This window comes from Mus caroli, unplaced genomic scaffold, assembly GCF_978045245.1.
Source record: "Mus caroli unplaced genomic scaffold, Mus_caroli_1 scaffold_7, whole genome shotgun sequence".
In the NCBI taxonomy this organism is placed as follows: domain Eukaryota; kingdom Metazoa; phylum Chordata; class Mammalia; order Rodentia; family Muridae; genus Mus; species Mus caroli.
The window spans coordinates 8,120,106-8,132,884 of NW_028227262.1; the positions used below are offsets into that span (position 1 = coordinate 8,120,106).

General features: G+C 41.4%; 1 protein-coding gene across 1 annotated transcript in view; it reads right to left on the reverse strand.

Annotated features, from left to right (window-relative positions):
- Positions 1-2,199: 2,199 nt before the first annotated feature.
- The window catches only part of Pde3a (phosphodiesterase 3A), a 243,166-nt gene continuing 232,586 nt past the window's right edge, over positions 2,200-12,779 (reverse strand). Inside the window, exon 16 of the mRNA XM_021165315.3 lies at positions 2,200-6,087. Coding sequence (XP_021020974.1) covers positions 5,846-6,087 — 242 coding nt within the window. The 3' untranslated portion in view covers positions 2,200-5,845. The remainder of the gene's footprint in view (positions 6,088-12,779) is intronic.

The following is a 12,779-nucleotide window of genomic DNA, read 5'->3' on the forward strand; positions in this document are numbered from 1 at the left end:
CAAAGGAACTAAGCTGTAGGCAATGTATCACTTAAAATGTATGATGATAAGCAACTGAAGCACTCCTGCTGGTGATTAGGGTAACTCACAGGGACTAAGCTATAGACAATGTATCATCTATTGTGATAACTCTCTGGATGGTGCCTCCCTGTGCACTGGGGTAACTCGTAGGAACTTAGATTGCAATTTGGGCACTTACATTCTTTGGTATTTTTTGGTACAAATTTATTTTATGCAGATGGGTGTTTTGCCTGAAGAGATATCTGTGTACCACACATATGCAGTGTCCAAGGAGGTCAGAAGATGGTGTCAGATCCCCTGGAACTGGTGTTACAGGCTATGTGAGCTGCCCTGAGGACACTTAAGTTCTTCATGTACTTTATTAAATGTATACTTACTGATTCCCTTATAAATCATTTTCTGCTGGGCGTGGTGGCACACGCCTTTAATCCCAGCACTCGGGAGGCAGAGGCAGGTGGATTTCTGAGTTCGAGGCCAGCTTGGTCTACAAAATGAGTTCCAGGACAGCCAGGGCTATACAGAGAGACCCTGTCTCACAAAAAAACAAAAAACAAAAAACAAAAAAAAAGTCATTTTCCCCTGAAGAGCACTAGAAAAACATTAAATTTTACCAAACTACGGGCATTGTGATACCAAGAAGCAGTACTTTTGGGGGTTAATTTTAATCCCTATCCCCCAAAATCCAAGAGAATGGTGGGTGGTTCAAGAAATAAAATCAAATTGAAGTACTTCTGTCAGTAATGACACACAAGACTTAGCATTACTTCTTGTTAGCTTTCATGATTAAAGAGCCACTTCTTAATGCAAACCAACAAGTCTGGATTAAACATGGCCCCAGTGAACATTTATCTATTAGAGGAAGGGTGTTTTCCCCTCTGTGTTCCACACCAGTTTGAGGGGGAGGCATACACCTAAGATGCCAGCACATGATGCTAAGAAATGTCAGATAAGTTTAGAGCCTTCAGCCCAGCACAAAAACACACAGTCTATGTACTTATGGTCTTTTGTAGGTTAAAAACTCAAGGATCAACATTATGCTTTGAAGGAGCAGATTAGGTCCCACCAACTACATTTTTGCATCTGCAGACATATTTAAAGTATCCACACAGAGAAGGTCAAATATCTTAGTCACAACATCACATCAGTTGTTAGGGTTAATTTACTAGATGATCATAAAGCCAATTACTAGGCAAGGCAAAACACAGTATTAGGTAGTATAGGAAATAAGAACATTTTAGCCCATGCAAAGCATAAGGTAGCAACAGAGTTTATTGATATCCACCTTGTATAATGTATACTAGTATGTTCTTATTCTTATTATGGTTCCCTCATGTGAGGCATAAAAATACTCACCAAAAGCACAATAAACCATCTAGACTGAAGTGTATGGTTTAGTTTAGTAAGGGCTAATAACAATCCACTTCTAATTTAGTTTTCAATGAATACTGGGGCATTTACTGGAGGATGAATTAACATGATATAAATTTGGGGTCCAGGACCCCAAACTGATGGATTACAGCTTAATTAGACATTCTAAGATGAATTTAATTCTGAAGTCTCTTCTACTTGAAATGGTGAATTGTTTTATCTATCTTCAGTTTTAATATGTTTGGATAGATTTTTGAACATGTTGCTATCAGAAAATTCATGATTTCCCTTTACAAATTCATGAAGAAATGAGTGACCTAGAACAAGGGTCATGTAATATTTCATTGCTCAGGGGGCAAGATAATGCAAGAAAATGACTTCAGTTTCAAAGCACATGGTTATTGTGTTATTTAGTTGTCTCGGGTTGAACTACTAATATGCAAATTTTTGCTCTCACCCACACCACAGCACACCTAAAGAGTAGAGTATTGATTTAGTCTGTGGAAGGCTATAGAACCCCGTTGCAGTGGCCTTCAGCCAATTGTAAAGGCAATTAAATTGCTAATGACAGAAAAATCAAGGGAGGCATCCAATGAGATTCAGGATTATAGAGAAGGCTAAGCCGCTGCTCTTTATGCTTCCAAGACCCTAAGGAAGATCAATGGAGGTGCCTGCCTCATGGAGGCACCAAGAGTGTGTTCTCAAGCAGGACAGTCAGAAATTCCAGATTATCCTCAAGCAGGACAGACAGAAATTGCAGATTCTTCTTTTCCTATTGGTCAGGAGTTGTTCACCACACAAACACTCCACTTTTATAAAGAAGTCATTTCAAGCTTTAGACTTTATTTACAATGATAATTTTCATATTTTTATTACTTAGAAAATAATTTATACTTTTCCATCATTTAACAAACAAAGGGTAGGCCTGAGTCTCACGCCTTTTGCACAGCTTTTACCTTCAAGAAAGTTCTCTGGGAAAGAAAGGCCAGAGGACACAGGGAAATTGCAAATATCTACAGCTACCAAACAGTCTGCAGGGCATTCGCTTCCTTCTTCTCCGCTTTCTTTCCTGGAACTGCAATGTGTAATGCTTGTTCTGGAGTAAAACCCAAACAGAACAGGGTGCAACGATAGAGGAAGGCAGATGCTTTTTCAAACAGGAGGCAATTCTCTTAATGCCAGGAAATGACAATATACTGACTACTGAGTGCATGTCCTACTGAGAACAAAACCAGGTCTTACATAAACGAGTACATTTTTTTTTCTTACAGTTAAGTAAAACAGGAAAAAGGGTTCTCTCTACTAAGGAAATGCTACTCAAAAGGTCAGCCGGCTTCGATCACCATAAAGACATTCAATTATTATGTTGAAAATACCATGGATAACATGCAGAACACACTTAGGCTTTTACTCCACAGAGAGCAGCTGGTTCCCAATTTCTCCTACCACTGACATGTTATGGCTATCTATAAAACTATCTTTTCCCTAAGTGGGTAGAGACCCCTCCACTGGGAGACCTGAGTTTATCAAATGGCACCTGTATAGGCTCATATAAAACTGTAGTAAATCACATCAAACACATTGGCACCACAGGAAGTTAACTCTGAAGTTGGAGGTGAATACAGTAATATTGCTGTCACCAAGAAGGTGGACAACGTCATTCATGGAAAATACTTTTGATGTCATTTGATACGCTTTGAGAATTATTAGGTGGCTCTTTAGGTCACACACTTGGTGGGTTCCCACCCTTCCATTCAGTTTGTTGCGTTTTGGGTTGAGAAGAACAACAACTTGTTTTTTTGAGGAAAAAAAAAATCAATCTGCCTGGATGAATGAGCACAATTCTAGAACAGATAGTTTCTAAGGCTCTGCGCATTATCTGTTACTTCAGTTTGCTGAGATCCTCATGATGTAACCAGCCTGACTCTTACTCAGACTCTGCAGCTTTGTTCAGACTTCCAATATAAACACTCACAATGGATAGGCCCATGCCCTCACTCCATGCCTAGCTTGTTTGACTCCTCATATTTATGTTGCAGACACGCGTCCACTTGAACACGTGGATGAGCTACTGAGTGACAGGTAGATGAGTGTAAGTGCTTTGTCTATCATTCCTATTGCAGGGCAAGAGTTACATTTATTTGCCTCCACTGAAGAAGGATTCTTGCTTCGGAGTAGATTTACAAACAGAGACACATGGCCACCGTAAAAAAAGAAAAAAATTATTCAGGATCTGCTAACTGCTGAAGCCCTGGCACTAACTCAGAAATGCATAGAAACACATTCTAATTGTTTGGGTGAGGCCCGAATCCTTCCAATCCTCTTTGCATTGTCCTCTGAACTAGAAAAACAAAATCTGCCCTGAAATACTTGATTTTTTATTTCATTATTTTGTCTATTAGGGGAAAAAATGCTGTGAAATACAAGAAAATGTTGCTTTTGAAGGGAAGGATACATAATCCATGTTTGGGAGACAAAGGGATTTTTAATGTAAATAATCAAGGATGTGAAAAGGTAGAAATCTATGCACAGGTCTCAGAGGCTATGACTAGGAGTCTGTGAACATAGCACTGAACCAGAAACTACAAGCAACAGAGTTTAGGAGAAATACTAACAATTTGCTTAAGAAAGGCTTTCATCAGACAGGGAAAGACTTCAAATTAATTGAGTTAGCAAAAGATGCTATCTTTTCAATGCCTTAATTTAACAGCAATCAACTGTATCAGATCATGAATCAAACTTGAGTAGGCAGATGGCTGGTAACTCTCAAACTGCGCAATAAACCATCACCCAGCTACTGTGCTTGGAGAAAGCTACAATGTATAAAAACGGTGATTAAAATATAACTATAAAATGTTTCCCTTTCCCCTTTTTTTCTTTAAAAAAAGTTTTCTATCTACAGAAACAACAACAACAACAAAACTTTATATTTACATCATGGTAACTAGTCATGACATACGTAATAATATCCAATAAAATATTGAAAGTGAGTATCAACTTTTTAAATAGAGGTTTGGCTCACAGCATAAACAAGTGTAGAAAACAAACAAAATAACACAAATAGCTTCCAATAGTCTATCCTTAAAGAATAACACCCCACCCATCTTCCTTTCAAAAAGGGGCATGACCATGGACCAGGCTGCAAAACCACGCTATGCTTTCACACAGTGTATGGAAGACCACAACAGGGAGGTCAGAGCTAACAATCTTCAACAGTTGCCAAGGAGCAGCTTTCCCCAGGCCAACTTCCAAACCCTAAGTTGACATTTTGCCTTCATCCCTTTGTCACAGCACCCATGGTGAGTTTGTTGACTTTCTTCTTTATTACAACATATCTTGCATCAAATTGAGAAGACATAGGGTATCATTGCTATAGATACTTTACCAGGACTTTCCCAGTGCCCTGTTAACTCTTACCTGATGGAGAGCTCCCTCTAGCTCCTCTTGGGTATCCACCAGTAAAGAACACCATCCCCTTCCATGCTAATTGATCCTAGATGAGTGAGTGACATGCGCCCCTTATACATTCATTAAGCCAGGGTAGACCAGAAAGCCTTAGACTTCTGAGTGTGAGGCTGGTGGTAGAGTGCCCCCAAGTGGCAGGTAGCAGTGGTACCAATCATATGGCCCATATGGCCCAGATAAGCCCTCCCTCTGCTAAGGAACCTTCTTAGAAGCTAAAAGGGGGGCTGCCATTCATTCAAAGACACTGCAGAAAGGATTTCCCTCTGTGTGTTCACATGGACTTCATCACCTGCTACAGCTATTCTAGGAATAACTAAAGTCATAAACATCTCCCTTTTCTCATGCACACAGATGTACAAGACCACCTCTCTCTCTCTCTCTCTCTCTCTCTCTCTCTCTCTCTCTCTCTCTCACACACACACACACACACACACACACACACAGACACACACACACAGTTGGCAGTATGCATTAGAATTCCAACCATGTTCTGAAATGTTCACCCCTCAGCAGGGAGAACAAAAGGTGCCCAGTCTGGAGCCTACATCTGTTTCCTCTCTAAGCTGCACATTTCCTCATGAGTTCCTTGTCCTTTATGATTTTCTATGTCACAGTGAACTCTATATATCTTAATATGACTGTTACTACCTTGTGGAGTCAGGCATCCTAGCTCTCAGTGTGCATGTGTGTATGCGTGAATACGAGTCTTACATGAGCCTATGTGGGAATTTATACACACACATATAATTTCTTTCTTATAAAACAATCTTTAGACGCTGGTGTCGCAAAGTGAAAAAGCCTCTTTGAGCTAGAGTCTTCAGCGCTGTCCCTCACTGTAAAAATAAACACACAAAATGTGAAGAATTCCCCCAAACACTTTAGCCATTTGCCAATCTTCTGATAATCTACAGTGTTGTGTCTAAGTGTGCTGGCTTAGAAAACGTCTGAGACGAGTCATTCTGTCTGCAACAACAGCTCGCTCTACCCATGGTCACAGGTCTGGCTGTGGAACCAGGGTCTCCTCTGCTCTTGGCTTCCCCTTCTCTTCCTCTTCCTCCTTGATAGCCTGGATCTGCTCTGAGGGATGCTGCAGAGGGATCTGGTCCAGGGACTGGTTCTCTGTGCCTGATAAACACTGTTCCTCTTCAATCACTTTCTTCCACATCATGTGGTTCTGCAGAAGGTGCTGAGTTATTTGGCAGTAGATTCTCCTTCTTTTGAAACTTTTCTTTCCTGAAAAATATAAATCATCAGACCTACTTGTGAGCTACCTATATGAAGGTTATTGTTTTTCACATTATAAATAGAAATTAAATGTCAAAGAGACATCTATCTCTCTGTCTTTCTGTTTGTCTATCTCAGTTGCTTTAGTGCAGTTTTCAAGAATGGGAGAGAGAAGGAACATGACAATTAGCTATTACCGAGGGATAAATGTTAATAATATTTCATAGTTAGTAATATCCATACTAGGTTCTACTTGTATTTTTTTTGTTACGACTATTTGGGGTGTGTGTCGTATAAGTACACCTGTATATGTGGGTGTGCCTGTAGGGAGACCAGAGGTTTGCATCACAAGCCTTTCAGAGTTCAGAATGCTAACCCTTATATCATGAACCCCCACAACACAAGCCTTTCCCTGTCACTTTCTACCTCCATCCCCATTGAACTTGGAGCTTGCTAATGGCTATGGGATGTGCCAAGTGTGCTAGATCTTTTGAGGCCCACATACAGACACCTTTGTAGAAGGGCTAGTGAGTATTTAGCCAGTTTAATGATAAGAGGAGTCAGAAATTCCTTGCACAAGAGAATAAAATCTATTGTTAAAATTGCAGAAAAGAAGAATTCAATTGAATTATTTTGAATTATTTTTGAACCACATAGAAACAAAAATATTAAATTCAATAAATGCTGGGAGACAGTAACATAGGCACAGAGTGATAAGACAGAATTTAAATTCTTTTTTACTGTAGTTATCATTTGTTCATGAGGTAAATTCATCAATCAATATTGGCCAATTGGCAAGCACTTTCATGGTTTTATGTACTTTAAACAAAGATCGATTAGCCTCGGAGTTTTCTTTCAAGGTGCTCATACTTCGTGCATGCAGGAGACAGAAACTGAGGAAGGATGCTGTTTTCGGGAAGAAGTAGCACTTGTGACAGTCAGCAGTATGGTTAGTGGTAATTTTCAACTTCAAAGAACCTTGAATCACCTGGAAGATTGGCCTTTGGGCATTTCTACAGCGGTGGGTGGGGTGGGACGCCTCACCCACTATGGGCGGCACCATTCCCTAGGTAGGGGTCTTGGAATGCATATGAGAGGAGACAGTGAGTGGCGCACTAGCATGCAAGCAGTGACTCATCGTTCTCTAGTTCCTGGCTCTGGATGCAATGTGACCAGCTCTCTATAGATCTTGACACTGTGACTTTCTCACAGTGATGAGATGTAACCTGGAACTGTGAGATAACACAGTGTTTCTCCCTGAGTCATTTTGGTCAGAGTATTTTATAACAGCAATAAAAATGTAACCAAAGGCAATGGTGGTGCACGCCTTCAATCCCAGCACTTGGGAGGCAGAGGCAAGCAGATTTCTGAGTTCGAGGCCAGCCTGGTCTACAGAGTAAGTTCCAGGACAGCCAGGGCTATACAGAGAAACCCTGTCTCGAAAAACCAAAAAAAAAAAAAAAATGTAACCAAGACACTATTGCTCTTAGCTTGACTGAATTGTAAGCACAGGACGCACCCTAACTCCTACCTCCAGATCCTGATCTCCCTCCTCTCAGAACTTTTACTTTAGAAAGCTTCTGATTGGAAATCAGTTCTCTGATCCTTTGCAATATAGATAAATGTTTTAGCCTGGGGACCATCCCTTTGCAAGGTGATCATAGAGAAAAAAATGACGATGTGACCATATATCCAATGTTTACATTAGATCTATAATTCTTTACTCCTAAAATGCTGTTAGAAATCTAATGTTAAATGGCCTTAAGGAAAGAAAAGAGCATGAAAAGATGCATGGAAGGAAGAAGTTGCTGCCCATTCTCCATTACCAGGAAAGGAGGGAAGGAGGGAGGGATGGAGAAAGGGAAGGAGGGAGGGAGGGAGGGAGGGGAGATGGATGGTGGAATGTGGCCCTAGCTGGCCAAGAGCTTCTAGGTGATTTTCTGTTCTCAACCACCCATTTCTTAGTCTCTGTGCTGAGCTTATAAATGCTAAGCCTCACCACCACCATCTTGTCCCATATTGGATTCTGGGATCAGTCTTAGGCAGGGAGCTTTTATGTGCTAGGTTCTTTTAATTAGTTTATTTGATAAAGGTGGCCTAGCTTGGCTCAAGCCAGAGCACAGGCAATAACTCTGACAAGCTACTTCCTCAAAACAACAACAACAACATCACTTAAATAGGTCATGGCTAATATTGCTAACTTGACAAGACCTAGGACCAGCAAAAGAGGCAAACCTCTGGGCGTGTCAGTGAGGGAGCTTCCAGATTAGGTTGAGGTAGGAAAAATCCCTCCTAACTATGGATGATACCATCCTGTGGGTGGGGTCCCAGACTGAATAAAAAGGAGGAAGCTGGCAGGTTGGTGTCCTTGAGTTGATTTTTGTTAAGCACTTTTTGAGGGGATGGGGGCAGGGAGAAAAGTAACACAATATCCTACCTCAATAGAGAAAGTACACACAATATCCTACCTCAGTAGAGAAAGTACACACAATATCCTACCTCAGTAAAGAAAGTAACACAATATCCTACCTCAGTAAAGAAAGTACACACAATATTCTACCTCAGTAGAGAAAGTACACACAATATACTACCTCAGTAGAGAAAGTAACACAATATCCTACCTCAGTAAAGAAAGTACACACAATATCCTACCTCAATAGAGAAAGTACACACAATATCCTTCCTCAGTAGAGAAAGTACACACAATATCCTACCTCAGTCAAGAAAGTAACACAATATCCTACCTCAGTAGAGAAAGTACACACAATATCCTACCTCAGTAGAGAAAGTATAGGAGCATACTTTACTTTTAAAACTAAAGGAAAATTATTTTCCTGGCCAAGCCCTCTACTCCAGTTTTGTTGTAACTGTCATGAATATAAATGACTTGTTTGCATGTGTGCGTGTGTATGGAAGCCCATGTGAGTGCCTGTGTACCACCTGTGGGCAGAGCCTGAAAAAGCAAGAAGAGGGCACTGAATTTCCTGAAACTTGGGTTACAAACAGTGCTTGCATTGTGGGTGCTGGGAACTGATCTTCGCAAGAACCTTAAATGGCATTTTTCTAGCTCCAGAATAGACTTTTCACTCAGAAGTTGGTTTGAATCACAGTAGTAGGAAACCCTAGACTGCTAACAGTGTGAGCACATTTTCAGGGAAGAAGATAACAAAAGCTCCATTTCCCCATTTTACCCTTTCGGGGCAGGCCCCAGGAGAGCAGCTGTTCTCTTAGATGGCTGTTAAACATTAGCAATAAACCTCTCTGGAATTATGCTGAACCAAGTGACGTATGTAGAAGAAAGTTTGTACCAAATACATTTGTGTAGATTAGAATCTGCAGGTGGTCTGAAGCGAGCCAGTGCTGGGAGCCAAATTATTCAGCACTGGAACCTTTTGAAAGGAGAACAAAGCGCCTTTCGTGGCGCAGACCCCAAGCACAGCTTAGTACTTCATTAGAAACCTCTTAGCTCGCCCCAGGAACCTTTCAGATTTAATTATGAGGTGGGATAAAAGCCCCCGCCCTCTGGACAACACACTGCAGCATTTTATTCTGTTTCCAGGGAGACCTCCAAGTTTTACAAACTGCACAACTCACTCACCAGTGTCTATTTAATATTCCCCACCCCCACCGCCACCTCCCCACCCCCGAAATCTAAGAACAGGCTAAATCAAAGTAAACATCTCGGCCATTATGAATTCTGTAATGAAAATTACAAAGACTTCAAAAGCAAAGGAGTAAAAAATGAAGAAACCTGGGTGCCTTCACTGATTCTACCACCATGTCATGTTGCTTATGGTTGGCTGTCAATCTTATTTTCTCGTTTATTAAAATGAGGAAGTGCCTCACTAAATGTTACGACTCTATTCTCTGGCTAGTGTTTAAGTCTGCTAATATCACTCCACTTTTATCATTTTGGAGGCCACAAAGGTGCTTCAGTGTCAGAATTGTAAGGAGCTCAAGAAATGGACCCGTGGGTAAAGTGCTTTCTGCGCCAGCACAAGGACCTCAGCTTGATCTCCAGCATCCATGTGAAAGGATGAGCACACATCTTGCAACATGCCTCCGCAATCACAGATCTGGGGAGGTGGAAGCAGGTGGGTCCCTGGAGCTCACTGGCTACCAAGCCTAGCCAAATAAATGAACTTCAAGTTCACAAGGAAAACCCTACCTTAAAAAACTATAAGGGGACATTAACCCCTGGCCTCCACATGCACCTGTACCTTCATGCACACACATGTTCCCATACATATGCATGCATGCATATACACACAAACATGTACACAAACAGATCATACTTTTAAAGCTACAGTATCTGATTGTTGTGGCAGAGATGTTTTAAATTTCAGTGTATGGGGGCTAGTTAATTACTGAAAGCCATGTGTAACTGAATCCATAGAACTCTCAATGGATGCTCTACTAGACTTGACTAAAACAGAAAGAGCAAGGGAACAACCTATCAGTGTGGAGGTTAACATGCTAGTCCAGTGTTTGGACAAAGCATTCCCTACTCAAGCTTAGATGAGCAAGCTATGCCTGCTAAATAATGGTCTTAGAATAAATCCTTCAATTCCCCATGCCTGGATATGTACACTACTAATGTCTTTGAATTTAAATGGCAATCCATCAAGACTCTCATCAGAGGCTCAGTTGACAAACCTCTTTTATTATATTCCAGGGGAGAACTGTCTCTTCATAAGCATAGCAGCAGGCTGACTGCTTGAATTGGAAATAAAGCAAGAGAGAAAAACTAAAAGATGAATAAATAACTCTTGAATCTCCAAATCTCAGGCTCTAGGTCTGAATCCCCAAATCAATAATTTCCTTTTATAAACATCAGAGAAATAGATTGGCAATAGAGTATCAGAGAGAAACCAAATTTTCATTTCCCCTGATTCAACTCAAAAGCTAATAGACTGGGGAGTGGCTCAGTGGGTAAGCCCTTGCTGTGCCTTGGATCCATCATCCACTTAAAGCTGATTTTGTACCACAGCATCTATATTCTCAGTGTTCCTATCAATTGCAGGAGGTGGAGAGAGAAGAAACTGTGGAAGCTCACCAGCCACCTAGCCTGCCTTAGGCATCCATAAAAAGAGACTGTGTTAAACAAAAGTCTAATGCCATTTCAGGGGTTGTAGGTTTTACCAATTGTATTATTAGTCACTGTGTTTTGTTGTAAGGGATCCAGGGTAGTGTACCTAAAGGCATGATGGGCTCTTAGTTTTATAGTCACTTGAGTCACTTGGATTACTGGTTGTATGATAGGCCCAAAGCCAGTTATCAGATGCAATGGTGCATTGGTGGGTTGTCATTATTAGCTTGCTATAACTCAGGATCACTGGAGATGAAAGTTCGGCTGAGGAACTGTAGCTCAAGTTGGCCCGTGGGCTGGCCTGTGAAGGAAGGATGCTCTTGACTGTTAACTCAAGTGGGAGGAAACATCCTTGTCGTGAGTGGCTTCATCTCACGGGCTAGCCCTGAATTGTGAGGGAACACAGTGAGCAAGCCAGGCTCCTTCTGCTTCTCTCTGCTCTTACTGTGGATGCTATGTGATCACAGGCTTCAAGTGCCTGCCATTGTGACTCAACTATGAATCAAACTTTCTTCCCCTACGTGGCTTCTTGTCAGTGTATCTGCTACAGCTACAGGAATGAAACTGTGACAGACAGACAGACAGACTTTCATTGCCACACCTCTGACACTACCCTAAAGAAGTCATAGTCATCAATCGTTCAGATAAGTCCGACAGTCAAAGCAATGCCCCCATCTCTACCCCAACCCACCCAAACCTTCCCCCACACAACATAGCTAGACTGTGAGTTGAGTCATGAACTTCTGCTCACAACACCTCTGCTTCTTATCTCAGTGGAAAAGGCCAAGTTCCCACTGTGACCTACAGAGCTCTATCTCCCACCCTACCAACAGGCTCTGTGTGGCTTCTCCCATGACTACTCTCCTTATCCTCTGCTTCAGGCACCCCCACTCCCCAACATCCACTGCAGAATCTTGAAACTGCTGTCTTCTCATTGTCTCAAAATCAATTTCCACATAGACTACAATGGAACACCCCCTCGTTCTTTATGGGTCTTTTAAACAGACTAAGTTTCTCTTTCCCCCTTGGTAAGTTATTTTAAAAATCTCTGCAATATTTTATATCTCCTCAAAAATAAGACAAACCAACAAAGAACCAATCTCCAAATAAAATAAATCCATGGTATCCATCACTACCTAGAATATTATGGAGGTCCTGCTTTGTCTTGCTGTGTATCTGCTGCTCCACTAGAATGTACACTGAAAAGGACAAGGATGGACTTCCTTCCTTCCCCACATGTCTACCAGGAAGAAAGCCCAGGCACTGAGGATGTGTGCAGTGAGCAGTTGTTGAGTAAAACACTAAATTCTTCTTATGTCTTATCCTCCCCAATGGCCACGAAAAAACGCCAACGATTGGTCCATATGGTAACCCAGATTCTACATCATTAAGGAATTCTGAAGCTAGTTGTCCACTCTATTTCATGGTGGAAGCATCTGTATACATGATATCTGGATGTCATAAATCCCATCTCCTGCTGTCTCCATCATGATACCAGAGAAGGTAGCTTTGCAGTGCCTAAGCTGCCAAAGGACAGCTGGACATAAAGGACGTGATTTGTGAGAAGCTTATGTAACATCTCTCTAACTCTATGGCAGGAAACCAGCCCTGC